Source organism: Muscardinus avellanarius, assembly GCF_963383645.1.
Source record: "Muscardinus avellanarius genome assembly, chromosome: 1".
In the NCBI taxonomy this organism is placed as follows: Eukaryota; Metazoa; Chordata; class Mammalia; order Rodentia; family Gliridae; genus Muscardinus; species Muscardinus avellanarius.
Window position 1 is genome coordinate 166,294,668 of NC_137786.1, and position 14,117 is coordinate 166,308,784.

General features: G+C 34.4%; 1 protein-coding gene across 7 annotated transcripts in view; it reads left to right on the plus strand.

Moving 5' to 3' along the window:
- Positions 1-14,117, plus strand: part of DLG2 (discs large MAGUK scaffold protein 2) — a gene marked incomplete at both ends in the record, with an annotated part of 2,113,672 nt that overhangs the window by 262,581 nt on the left and 1,836,974 nt on the right. For all 7 annotated transcript variants that reach the window (XM_080704556.1, XM_080704554.1, XM_080704555.1 and 4 more), the window contains one exon: positions 10,072-10,217. In XM_080704556.1, the coding sequence (XP_080560682.1) occupies positions 10,072-10,217 (146 nt within the window). The remainder of the gene's footprint in view (positions 1-10,071; positions 10,218-14,117) is intronic.

Consider the following 14,117-nt stretch of genomic DNA (forward strand, 5'->3'; position numbering starts at 1 on the left):
TTAAGAGACCTTGTTTCCAAATAAAATATAAAATACCGTCTGGGAGTGTAGCCCCTGGGTTCCATCCCCAGTACCACCCCCCAAAAAATAAAGAACAAATGTGGGGCTAGGGGTATAGCTCAGAGGTAGAATGCCCCTGGGTTCAAGCTCCAGTTCTGTAAAACAAAATATTCTTTGTAACAGTCTTTGGAAAGTTGTTGGAAGTTTCTTAGGTTTGATTTTCTTTCCATCTGATGTTGTGAAGAATTTCCTAGTGATATTGTAGTCATGAATTTGACAATGAAATATACTTGTTTTCATACTGATACCATTCAGTTAACCCATAATATTCAATTATACATGTTACTGCAGCATGTTTCAGTGTGGATTGCAGGCTTTAATACCAAGTGCGGGTTCTAATACAAACCTTGTCACTATACAGCCTAGTGAACTTCACCACATTAAGTTTCTCCATTTCTAAAGTTGGTAAAAATATGCACCTCATAAGATGGTTGAAAGCAATAAGTGAAATAAATGATGTTTTCCAAGTTTCAATGCCTAATATGCCAGGTAAATGGAAATACCAATTCATTTTCTCTCTCTCTCTCTCTCTCTCTCTCTCTCTCTCTCTCTCTCTCTCTCTCTCTCTCTCTCTCCCCTTAAGTCATCAATACCAACACCTAATCATAGATTGGAGGACTTTCGGGGGAAGAGAAACATGAAAGAAAATGAAATTTAAAACTAGTCCCATTCAATATTCTACATAGTACTTCCATTTCCAAGATTTCTAGAGTTGACAGGGTAAATCTTTGTGAGACTGAAAAGGATTTATAACATTCCCGTAACTTAGATGATTGATGTGACATCGAAAGTTAATTATCTCCTAGATCTAGAGAAAGATGCACCTGGTGGTGGTTTGGGAGTGTAAGTACTGATGAAAAGTAGCTGTTTTGCATTAATAATATCTTGAGTTTATTTAGTGCCTGCTGTTGAGCAACTTGAAGTATCACACTTATTCATCAGAGATATTTTGAATTAAAATTTTTTAGAGGTTGTATTTTTAAAACCCTTATTTGCTTTATGTACATCTTATTGCATTATATCAAAGTTTTAATTTCAACTAGTTGTTTTTTTACAAAGCATGTAAATAACAGTCTTCTGCCTCCCTGAGGACTGATTCTGCTTTGTTGCTCCAAGTGTCTGCACTATTGACTCTTCTGGGAAAAATGACTCCTGGCTGAGCATATTCTGTTCAGGTATCCAGCATTTAATGAGATCTCCTGTGTACATAGTATTGTTAAAGATGATGAATTAATCAACAGTTAATAGCTTGCATTTATTGAGAATGTTTTATGTAACTGTTCAATTGTGTGGAGTGCTTATATATGTAAATTTTATAGGTGAAAAATATGAGGCTTAGTAAAATTAAATAACTTGTCAAAGATCACACATTTAGTAAGTAGCAGGGCCAGAGCTTGCCTGACTTCAAAGACTGCTTTAACTTTCAGATTATTATATAGGTTGAACACTCTTAACCCCAAAACCTGGAATCTGAAATGCTCCAAAATTGTAAACTTTTTGGATGTACACATGACACCACAAGTGGAAAATTTCACACCTGCTCTCATGTGACAAGTTATAATTAAAATATAGGTGCCGCAATAGAGTTTCACCAAGTCAAAAAGGACAAAGTTATGCTGATTGCAGGAAATAGATGGAATGGGAAAACATTATGTTAGGTGAGGTTAGCCAGACTCAGAAAATCAAGGGCTGCATGTTATTTCTCATATGTGAAAGCTAGAGGAAAAAAATGGAAAAAAAGGGGGCATTCACAAAAATTAGGAGAGAGGCCAGTAGAGTAGTGGAAGGAATTGGGAGAAGGGAAAGAAAACAGAGCTGATAATGTGATGCGCATATATGGGAGTATCACTGTGAATCTCACTCTCACGCACAATCAATTACAGTGCGCTGATAAGTATTTTTAATTTTAAAAAAGAAAGGAAACACACACACACACACACACACACACACTCCCTAAAGGTAGTGTTTAAAAATTTTAAATTACCTTCAGGGTAATCTTCCCCTCCCTTCCTCCCTCCCTCCCTCCCTTCTTTCTTTCCTTCCTTCCTTCTCCTTCCTTCCTTCCTTCCTTCCTTCCTTCCTTCCTTCCTTCCTTCCTTCCTTCCTTCCTTCCTTCCTTCCTTCCTTCCTTCCTTCCTTCCTTTCTGTGCTTTGTCAAGGCATAGATAAAGCGGATTCATATCAGGACATTGTAGAAATCTGCTCAAGCCTTCTGTGTATAAGCATTTCCTCATTCTCTGATCTTACCTTTTAAAAATCTAGAGTTTCACCTTATGTTAGTATCTGGACTCGACTTTGCACTCATCCATGTCTTGACTCTTCTTCTTTATGTCATACTCAATTTGTACCTACCAGTGACCTTGCTTTTAGTCTTTATTCTTGGCTGTGAAATTCGGCTCACATTTCTTTTTTCATCTGCTTTCAGCTTCTAACATTCCTCATATTTAACTTCATTCCTCTGGTCCCTTAAAGAAACTTGTCTAACTACAAAGCATAAGAGAGGACATTTACCACATTGATAGACTTTATTGAAAAATTCTACTTCTGTAGAACTCAAATGGACAACAGCAATGATAATATTTTTCTCTGCAGAGAGAAAGTATGGGATCTGGATGCAGGGTGAGGAAATTGGATAGGAACAAATAACATTTTTTTCTGGTTCCTGAAACAGAACCAGTTCAGGAAAGGCTAACAGAACCCTCAAGACAGCAATTTGTAGCATCATTAAATATAGCAAGATCAACTGTGTTATACTGTTCAGCTGAATTCATAATCAGGTGTGTGGTATGGCAAATTCCAAAGAGAATAGTGTATGCTAGAAGAAGCATAAGACATGTTTTTTTTTTAAAAGAAAGCACATCTTACAAGATTACTTACTATCTCTTTATCAAAACCATAAGGAGAAAATTCTCAGCTGATTTTAGTGAATTTCTGGCTTTATAAACAACTTTGGTAAGTGATATTCGCATATGCCAATCACAAAATAAACCAACACTAACAATGTCCATAGAGGCTCCTGGTTGGCAGAGATATTATAGAGGTGATTGCAGCCATCTCCACAATACTTTGCCTGGCAACATGGAAGCATTACCATTCACTTTTATTCCAGCCTGTGTTCTAGTAGATGAGAAACTATATAAATATGTTATACATTCTGCATTCTGGTTACTTCTTTGTTTTACTGTGGTTAAGCAGAAAACTGCAGAGCAATTTTTGAGTCATATAAGAAAAGAATTTCATAGTTTAAGTAATTCATTTTCATTCTTTTTTTTTGTGTGTGGAACTAGGGATTTAATACAGGGCTCTCCTATCACTGAACCACCCCAATGCTTTTAGTATTTTACTTTTAAATAGGGTCTAGACAGATTATTGTGTCCTAGCCTTAACCCAGTGTACCTTTTGTCTCATCCTCCTAAGTACTAGAATTATAGGTATGGTCCACTGTGCCCAAATAAAATTCATATTTTCTTAATTAAAAGTTATTTTAAAAATCTAGTTTATATTATGAATCTTGCCTGACAAATTTTGGTTATTTGAAAAAATCCTGTCTATTAAAGGAATTTGCCACTTGGAAGGATGTTCAGAATATATTTCTCAGATGCTTGAAGAAAAAGAAGCTCTAATGGTCCTTTGAGAGAAAGCAGCATCATTGAGGTTATTTATTATGTTATATGGCTTCTTCTTGAAAGAAGATGAAATATTTTGAATATATTTGTTCTTAGGGCCCTATTTTAAAAGAAGGTCCTTCTCTTGAACATGCAATTTGACAATTATTATTACAAAGCCAGATCTCATTTCTAAGGAAATGTTAAAATAAGAAAGTGAGATGGACAGACTAGGAACTGTTTCAGATAACACCTCAAAGTAAATTTTTGTTTTAATGCCCCCAAACCAGAGAAAAAAAAATTGTGTTTCCTTTTAACTGAATGTCTAACTAAGTGAATATGAATTTAGCCAATAATATCCACGATGCTGTTATTATTATTGTTTTTAAATCTATGAGTAGAGCTTTTCTCTTGCCAATTTGCTTCTCTCATTGGTATTCCTCCCTCCCACCTCTTTACTCTGAAGAAGAGGGTTGCAGTACTGAACAAGGGTAGTATGAAAAGAGGCTATGGAATGGGCTGTGTGCAATATGATTACAAAGCCTTAAGTTCCAACCCTGAGGTGCTATTTCTTAGGTCCAGTGTGGCTTGTGGATTAGAAACCCTACATGGACATTACCTGGGAGCTTGATGAGCAAATAAGGCTACCTAACTTAGGGGGATCAAAGGGGGAAAGAGGAAAATTCCCTAATGTACATGATCTACAATCATAAACATATCAAAGTCAACCATTAGGCCAAACAGGAGAAGGAAGGAGGGGGGAGGGAATGGGGTGGGAATTGGAGAAGGGCGAATCTTGTACTCCATCTTGTACTCCATCTTGTACTCCATTAAGGTGTATGGCTGAAATACATTTATAATAACTTAAAAACTAAATTAAAAAAGATTCAGGACCCCAAATCCCCAGCTGATTCATATATATATTGCAGTTTGAGAAGCATGACTATGTAAATTGGATAATAATTTATAGACTTTGTAAAAAATTGTGAGCTCAAATGGACATGCCTTCAAGAATTTGAGAATTTATTTTGAAAATCCTCAGAGGTGGCACATCTTTTCCACTTGAGGGAGGAAAAAAATTTTCAGTACTGGGGATGAAACACAGGGGCATTCTACCTCCGAGCTACACCCCAGCCCTAGTTTTTATTCTTTATTTTGAAACAGTGCCTCACTCAGTGCAAAGGGCCTCACTAAGTAGCTGAGGCTGTCTGTGAATAGTGATCCTCCAGTCTCAATTTCCCAAATGCTTGGATTACAAGCATGTACCACCACACCTGGCCAAATTGTTATCTTTTAAAGAGACTAAGTAGCTGCAAAAATATTTACAGAAATTCTTCTTTTCTTTTAATACTTGAGACCAGATGATATAAACATACCTTATTTTCTACATTTTACATTTTTATTCTTTATTTCGACCTCATTGAGCAATTAATACCCTAACAGCCCTTAAAGTATTAAAGTATCTGGGAGATATTTATTTCTATGAAGGCTTTATCTTCTTTTCCTATACATTTTTCTAAACATGACTTTGCAGATAATTTACTTCTAATAGTACAGTTGTAATGTACCTAAAATTTAAAGATTTTAAAATTTTCTACATAAATATTAGTATTCATAAATCACATTTTTATTACTTAAAAATAAATATTTTATACAAAAGAATAAGTGTTGTTAAGATATAATATACACAGAATAATAAAATAATTATGGAATATCTACACAATGTAATTTTACTCAGCCATAAAGAAGAACAAAATTACATCATTTCACAGGGAAATGGATGGAATTGGAGAACATTATACTAAGTGATATTGGTCAGTCACAAAAAGTAAAAAATCAGATGTTTTCCCTAATATGCAAAAGTTAGGAAGAAAAAGGGTCATAGGAGGAACTCTAGATGAAAAAGGAGAAACTGTGGAGGAGCAAATAAAGTGATCTAACTGAGGGGGATGGGAGGGGAAGGGAGAAATTCTCTAGTATACATGAGGTACATTCATAAATAAATCAAAGTCAATAGTAAGTCAAGCATGAGAAGGAGAGGGAGGAGAGGGATTAGGGTGGGAATTGGGGAAAGGCTAAGTGAGTGATATGTGAAGGTATGCCTCTATCATCTTGTACCTCACTAAGATGTATGACTATAATGACTATAATGCACTAACATTAAAAAAAGGAAAAAGAAAAATAAGAAAAGAAAAAAGAAAATGTTAATATTCATAAGAGCAAATTCAAAATATTGAGTTTAACATTTAGCTCATAGAAAGCAAATATCTGCTAAATATAACACATATACAAAATTATACATAAGTATTAATATGATATATGTACACCGAATGGGTAATTTTTTTTTCCTTTCTGAATTCCTCCATACCCTTTTACAAAAACCTAAGGGTCTAATTACATAACTTTTATATCATCAAAAATAATAAACGTTTCTGAAATTACAATCCAAATCTAGAACTAGATCCTGACAATTAATTGACATCTACCCTTGTGTTTCTCCCTCATCTCATTTCCTTACCACCCTGTCCATTGAGGTGACTACAGAAAGTCTACAGTTTATGGTGGTACAACTTTACAATCATGTGAAAGGATACACATTCAGTGACAACTTCAAATTTTGGATCTTGGTGTTTTCCTGTGCTAGTACTATCTGCTACTATACTCTTGCAAAGCGGGTCAGCAGCAGTGAGCCACAGTTCCTAGTCAGCCACACAATCACCAAACAACTGATATTCCCCCATGTTCCATGCTGCCATGCTATGATGTTTGCTAGGTTGAGGATACTAAATGCACATTTTGACCTCCAATATTTTCAACTTATGATAGGTTTATGTGAACGTATCAGCATAAATTAAGGAACACACATATTTTTCATGTGCTTTTTTGTTCTAATGTTTTGTCACATATACATGTATGAATACTCCAAATTATATATGTTACTTTTGCACATTTTTGAACTTGAAAAATGATTTATTTTGAGATTTGAGTTTTTTCATTCACTGTTGTTTCTAAGATCTACTATGATTCTGTGATATTATAATTTGTTTTATAAGGTACAATTTGAAAACATACTAAAACTTATCCATTTACCTCTCAATGAGCATTGGATTATTTCTAATTTTTTGTTACATAATTCATGCTGCTGTGAACACTTTGGTTTGTTTTCTGGTACATGTGTGTAAGAGTTAACTAAGATGCATACTGAGTAGTAGATCTGTTGAGTTCTATAAGAAACAAGTGTTCAATTTTATAAGATGATACCAAATAGTTTTCTAAAGTGCTTATAGCAATTTTCAGTTGCCAGAAATAAATAATGCTACCACTTATCCTTGTATTTTTTTTTTTGGTCCTTGTGTTGTCAGATTTCATTATTTTTAGTGTAAATCATATTGTACTTTGATGTTAGTTTTCCTTTATCAGCTCTAATGAAGCTGAGAATTTCCCCCTAGGCTTATGAGTGGTATATTTCCTTTATTATGAAATATCTGTTCATGCCCTTCTACTGATAATTTTATTTTGGGTTACATGTCTTTTTTATTTGTAGGTTTTAAATTTTTTTCTATATCTATGTAATCTCTTGTCTATATGTTGTGAATATTTTTCCTCCGATTTGTGCCTTGTCCTTTTGCTTTGTTTATTGAACACACTGAACATATGTGAGGTGCATAATTTAATAATGTCTGATCACCTATGTACACCATTAGGGCAATCACATTCGTAAAAATGTCCACACAAACAATGGTTTGTTCCCTTATATTACTGAATGGTATTCTAGTGTATGAATATACCATGATTTGTTTACCCACCTGTCTATTGATAGACATTGGGGTTATTTTCAGGTTTTACTTTTCATATGGACATAGAGGTATATGCTTCCTTTTTTCTCCTAGATAAAAACTTAAGACAGGAATGGCTAAATTGTACAATAGCTATATGTTTACCGTTTACCTTTTTTTTTTTTTTTTTTTTTGTAGTGCTGGGGATGGAACCCAGGGCCCTGCTACCTCTGGGCTACACTCCCAGACCTATTTTATATTTTATTTGGAAACAGGGTCTCACTAAGTTTCTGAGAGCCTCACTAAGTAGCTGAGACTGTCTTTGAACCTACACAGTCCTCCTGTCTCAGCCTCCCAAGTACTGGGATTACAAGCGTACACTACCACACTCAGTGCTATATGTTTACCTCTTTAGGAAACTACCAAACTGTTTTTCAAGGTTGTACCATTTTATCCTCTTACCATCAGTGTATGAGAGTTCTAGTTACCATAACTTGCTTCCAACACTTGGTGTGATTACTCTTTTTAATATTAGCTACTCTAATAAATAGGTGGTAGTATCTCATTGTGTTTTAATTTTAATTTCCCTGATGACTAATTATGTTATCTCTTTTCACAAACTTGTCATCTCTTATTTTCTTTGTGAAGCATCTATTCAAATTGCCAATTTTTGTGTTGGATTATTTGACTTCTTCTAGTATTTTGAGAGTCTTAGATACAAGATTATTTAAACTAGGTATATAATTTGAAAAATAATACAATTCTAGAGCTAGTCATTGTGGCATACACTTGTAATCACAGTACGTGGGAGGATGAAATAGGAGAATCACAGGTTTGCAGCCAGCTTCAGGAACGTTGTGCCTATACAAAGTCAGGCAACTCTGCAGCATAGTGAGACCCTACTTCAAAATAAAAAATAAAATAGGGCTGGGGTTGAGGCTCAGAGGTAGGGTGCCCTTGGTTAAATTTTCAGTCACACGCACACACACACACACACACACACACACACACACACACACACACATCTGTACTACCAGTTATTTTATTTCAGAATTTATACCTCTTCTCTACTGTTTCCTAGCTTTCATTACTTCTATTTGAGAAGTCTGATTTGTTCTTTATCTCTGATTGTTTTTAAAATTTCTTCTTTTTCTTTAATGTATTTGTCTTTGTTTTCATTTTTATGCTTTGTCCTGGGAATAGGGTTTTCTTATTCTCTTTAGTATAAGGTATATTTTCAGGACTTGTGAATTCACATATTCATGAATTTTTAAATTTTTATTACTATTATTACATTAATTATTTATTCTCTCTGTTTCTCCTTGGTGACATTAGTTATACAAATATAGGCTCCTCTTATCTATATTTGATTTAGCTTAACATCACATTCATTTTTTTGTGTGCCACATTATGAATAATTTTTTAGAAAAAATTTCCAGTTCTGCTTTGTTTAATCTGCTGCTTAATCCATATATTGAGTTTTTAACTTTTAATATTCACATGTGTTTCCAAAATTTTATGACAAAAATTTTTAAACATTATTAAGGTTATAAGAATATTAGAGTGAGCAATTATACATCTACTGTCTGTTTTTTGTGTTATAATTTAATTATACTTGTCTTATGTCATATAAGTTCATCCTTCTAGCCCTCTATTAACTTATTGTTAAAGTTTTATGTTTGTTTTGAAAGTTACATTGGTTTTCTCCTCCCCATTCTGCCTTTTCAACCTTAGTAGGTAATTGTTATTTGTTCAATTTTCTATCCATTCTCCCTCCCCTACCCCTCCTTCCCTTCAGTCTTTTCCTTCCTTCCACTATTGGGGATTGGACCCAGGGATATTCTACCTCTGAATATTCATCCATTTTTATGTTTGTTTTGATACAGGGTTTCAATAATTTGCTGAGAGTCTCACTACATTGCTAAACTGTCCTCTAACCTGAGATCCTCCTGTCTTAGCTGCTCAAGGACTGGGATTACAGGCATGCACCACCACCCCTGGTTATAACTATTATTTCTTTAATTCTATCATACATCAGTCTTCTATGTCCTTTATCCAATCATTCCAAACCAAAACCAAGTAGGTACCTAGACCTCTATATATTTTTTATTCTTCTGCGTTTCATTCATATTAACATTCTTTTTTTGTTTTTGTTGGTTTGTGATCACAGTGATGGCTTAACCCTCATCAAAACTAGAGTAGATTTCCTCTAGAAGACATTTAATTTTTCTGCTGCCATTAGCCATAGTGGAGCCACTGTCACTGAATTCTTTTTGCCTCTCTTGAGGTTCTGGGCTCAATGAGGAAATTCTCCGGTCAACTTCATTTCCTACTTGGTAGTCTAAGGTTTAGTATGCTGATAACAATACTGCCATTGCTATCTGCCCTTAGAACAACTCTACCAGTATGTCCATTTATGTCACCCTAACCTCTCAATTCCTCTGAGCTCAGGTTAAGAATATGAGTGTGTGTATGTGTGCACGTGTGCGTGTGTGTGTGTGTGTGTGTGTGTGTGTGTAAAAGATCATTCTTGGAGATCTCCCCCTTCTGCTGCTTGTGTACATATGTAAAGAAGCTACATATGAGGCATTACATGACATTTTGACTCTTTCCTTGCATTTTCTCTACAGACATTCAAGAGTTCTATGAGGTAACATTACTAAATTCTCAAAAAAGTTGTGAGCAGAAGATAGAAGAAGCCAATCAAGTTGCACAGAAGTGGGAGAAGACGTCCATTCTTGCTCCATGCCATGACAGCCCTCAAAAGTCTGCAGAGGTATACTATGGAAATTTCTTAAAGAACTGAGTAACATTAAGATTTATGCCAGTAAATAAGCTTTTGTAGTAATGGGGGTGAGAGTAGTAATAGTAGTAGTAGTAGTAGTAGTAGTAGTAGTAGTAGTAGTTATCATGAACAAATGGGAACAGTAATAATAGAGATGTAGTTATAATAATGTGTGTGGTTTTCACATGTGAAAATATAGATTTTGCCAAGAGATAAAATAGAGCATGGGAAAAGTATGATTTAAAAATACTTATTTTTTCATATAATACGATTAAGTTCTTTTGCAAATACTGTCGTATTTTGAGTTGACTCTAACTTAAGCATTTTGGAATCTCAAAGCATGGTTTCATGTGCAATGGGGAACTGGAAATAAATAATGAGATAAGAGAGTATGGTCTAAAGCTATGATTTCCACAGCATGGACACTCACCCTTTGGGGTGTAGGTATAGGATAATAGAACTCCTATTTCTATTTTTATCTTTAAATTTTTTATTGGTGGTACTGGGGTTCCTGGAAACCCTTCTACCTCCAGGCTACACTCCCAGACCCATTTTTATACTTTTTTTGTTTGGAAACATGGTCTCTTAAGCCAGTGCGGCTGGCTTCGAACCTGCGCGATCCTCCTGTCTCCGCCTCCCAAGTGTGGGGATTAAAAGCGTGTGCCACCATGCCCGGCTATCTTTAAATTCTTTAAATTTTTATATTTAGGTCATTTATAATACATACTGTACTAATAGTGATACATACTGTACTAATAGTATTTAAAAGTAAATATGAGGCTATTAAAAGTTGTATACTCAGACACCTTTTACAGATAGGACAATGGGATCAGAAAGTTTGGGAACTTCTGTTGACATCAACAATTCCCAAAGCATAAGGCACTTAAGTTGAAGTATATTTTAGGTTTACATCTGAGGGCAATAGTGGAGGCAGGGGAAGATGAATGATATTTTCAAGTGGCAGCCAATAATTTGGAGGGAGGAAATAGTGTATACACCTCATCATCATTCTAAGAAGTCTGGAGTCCTGTAATCAATGACATGTCTTGGAAGCTACTTGGAATCCTTGCGCCAGTCAATGACACCTTTATTATTGCATTTTTGAACTGTTATGACTGAAAACTCGAATATGCTTTCTGTCTTCCTGAGAATTGATTTGGAAATGAGATAGAAATGAGTCTAATGCTCACCTTGGTTACTTGAATAAAAACTTAATTATGAGCCGGGAGTAGTGACGCATACTTGTAATCCCAGTATTGGAAGGTTGAGACAGGAGGATTGTGGTTTGGGGACAGCCTCAGCTACTTAGTGAGGCCCTTTGTAACTCAGTGAGACCCTATTTCAAGATAAAGAATAAAAAATAGGGCTGTGTGTAACTCAGAGGTAGGATGCCCCTGGGTTCCATCCCCAGTACCACAAAAAAGTTAATTATGACAAGTACTTGTTTATTAATAAAAATGTACATAAAGTTATACTTAAAAGCATAAAAATAAATACCATCCTAATTTCAAAACCTAGAAGAACTTATTATGACATTTTTAGTCCTTTTCTTTCTGTAAAAATATATGTGTATTAGATAGGGACAATAGCATGTAGGATGTTTTATGTCTTTTAAATTTAATGCTATATTAATAATATTTACCCATATCTTCTCATTGAGTATTTATTTTTGTTTTCCTAAATAATATTTATTTCAGAAATGTGGCAGACTTAATCCCTATTTTTTACTTGAAGATCACATTTTAAATAAAGGAACAAATACTCAGTGCTCTTTTATATTCAGTGGCATTTAAATTATACCAATAATGCATATTTAACTACTGGATATTTTTTGGTTGGTATACTATAGATTCACATCATAATATGGATCATATTGACAATGGAACATATCCACACAGTGCTTGGTGCCCTCTCCCTGGCTTTCCCTTTTCCCTCCTCCCAACAATGAGTGTCTAGTTTGACCATGCTACATTCACACTTATACACATATTTGAATGTAGCTCCTCCATTAATCAACTTTAGTCTTTTTCCTCTCCTACCCTTCCTTTCTAACTTTGTTGAGGTTTCAAAACAAATAACCTGATCAAGAAATGGACAACTGAATTGAATAGACATTTTACAAAAGAAGAGATACAAATGGCCAATAGATACATGAAAAGATATTTTACATAATTAGCCATCAGGGAGATGCAAATCAAAAGTACACTGAGATTCCATCTAAACTGAATCAGAGTGACAAGCATAAAGAAGTCAAATAACAACAAACGCTGGTGAGGATGTGGAAAAATAGGAACGTTTTTACACTGTTGATGGGAGTGCCAACTAGTTCAGCCACTATGGAGATCAGTGTGCAGACTCCTCAGAAAACTGGGATTGGGTCCAAATATGATTTGGCTATACCATTCCCAGGTATCTTTCCAAAGGGATTGAAGCAGAGAACTACAGTAACATATGCATACCCCTGTTCATAGCAGCACGATTCGTAATAGCCAAAATATGGAACCAACCTAGGTCTCCATCAACAGATGAATGGATTGCAAAATTATGGGAAATACACACAATGAAATTCTACTCAGATATAAAGAACAGAATCATGTCATTTGCAAGAAGTTGGAAAGACCTGGAGAACATTCTGTTAAGTGAGATCAGCCAAGCACAGAAAGAGAAGGGGCATATGTTTTCTCTAATATTCTCATTGAGTACTTTTTCAGAGACATAGATAGATGTTTATTTAGAAAAATAGAAGATACACATTCAAGGAAGAAATGGCTATATAATATTCCATAATTTGGAACTTATTTAAGCAGTTTTCCATCTCAAGTTTTTTCTGAGTAGTACAATAATAGGCATTCATGTGTATAAACCTTTCTCCTAATTATATTTCATTAGGGTTAATTTTATGAATAAGACTGAGTCCAAGGGCAACAATATAACATTTTTAATATAGATTAGTAAAGTACTTTAAATACCCTGCTATCAGCTTATTTGAAAGGTTTATCTGATCTAGCCAGACATGGTGGTGCACTCTTGTAATCCTAGCATTTGGGAGGCTGAGACAGGAGGATTATTGGCTCACGGCGAGCCTCAACTACTTAGGGATGCCCTTTGCATCTCAGTGAGACCCTGTTTCAAAAATAAAGACTAAAAATAGGGCTGGGGGTGTTCCTCAAAAGTAGAATGTCCCTGGGTTCCATCCCCAGTACCACAAAAAAGAAAGTGTTATCTGCCTATTTTAAAGTAGCATTAATTTATTATTTAATGTATTTTATCAAATTAATATATTATTTTTGTTTAGTGCTTTATATTATGATTATTTCACTGTTGAAACTGAATTATTGGCTATCTATATCTTTCATGATTCAAACTGTTCATTTTTTAAAGTGGTACTATAATTCCTATTGTTTCATAAGAAAATTTAATTTATGAAACATGCCATCCTGTAATCAGAATTATTACATTTTTCCTACTTTGTTGATAAATATTACTTTTGCTTATAGCATTTTTTAATATTCAAAATATTTAATATTTTCATGTGATAAAATCCATTACTGTTTTCTTTAAAGAACTTTATTCTTTGCTCTATCATTCTTCAATCCATGATTGGTTAGTTTCCTATATTTTTTAGGCATTTAATGCCTTGACATTTTCCCTTTTTGAATTTCCAAAAGTTATTTTATTCAGTTTTAGATACGCAGTGCCATACAGATACATAATTTTGCATAAATGCATAAATGACAAATATATTTTTATAATTAAATGTAGCTTTTTATTTTTTCCATTTTTGCATGATTCTTCTCTCATTTCATGTCTATATTACATTTGCTCTGCTCTCTCCACATATAGGGTAAACTATGTTACACGTTTAATGTATTTTCTTTTGTACTCTTAATA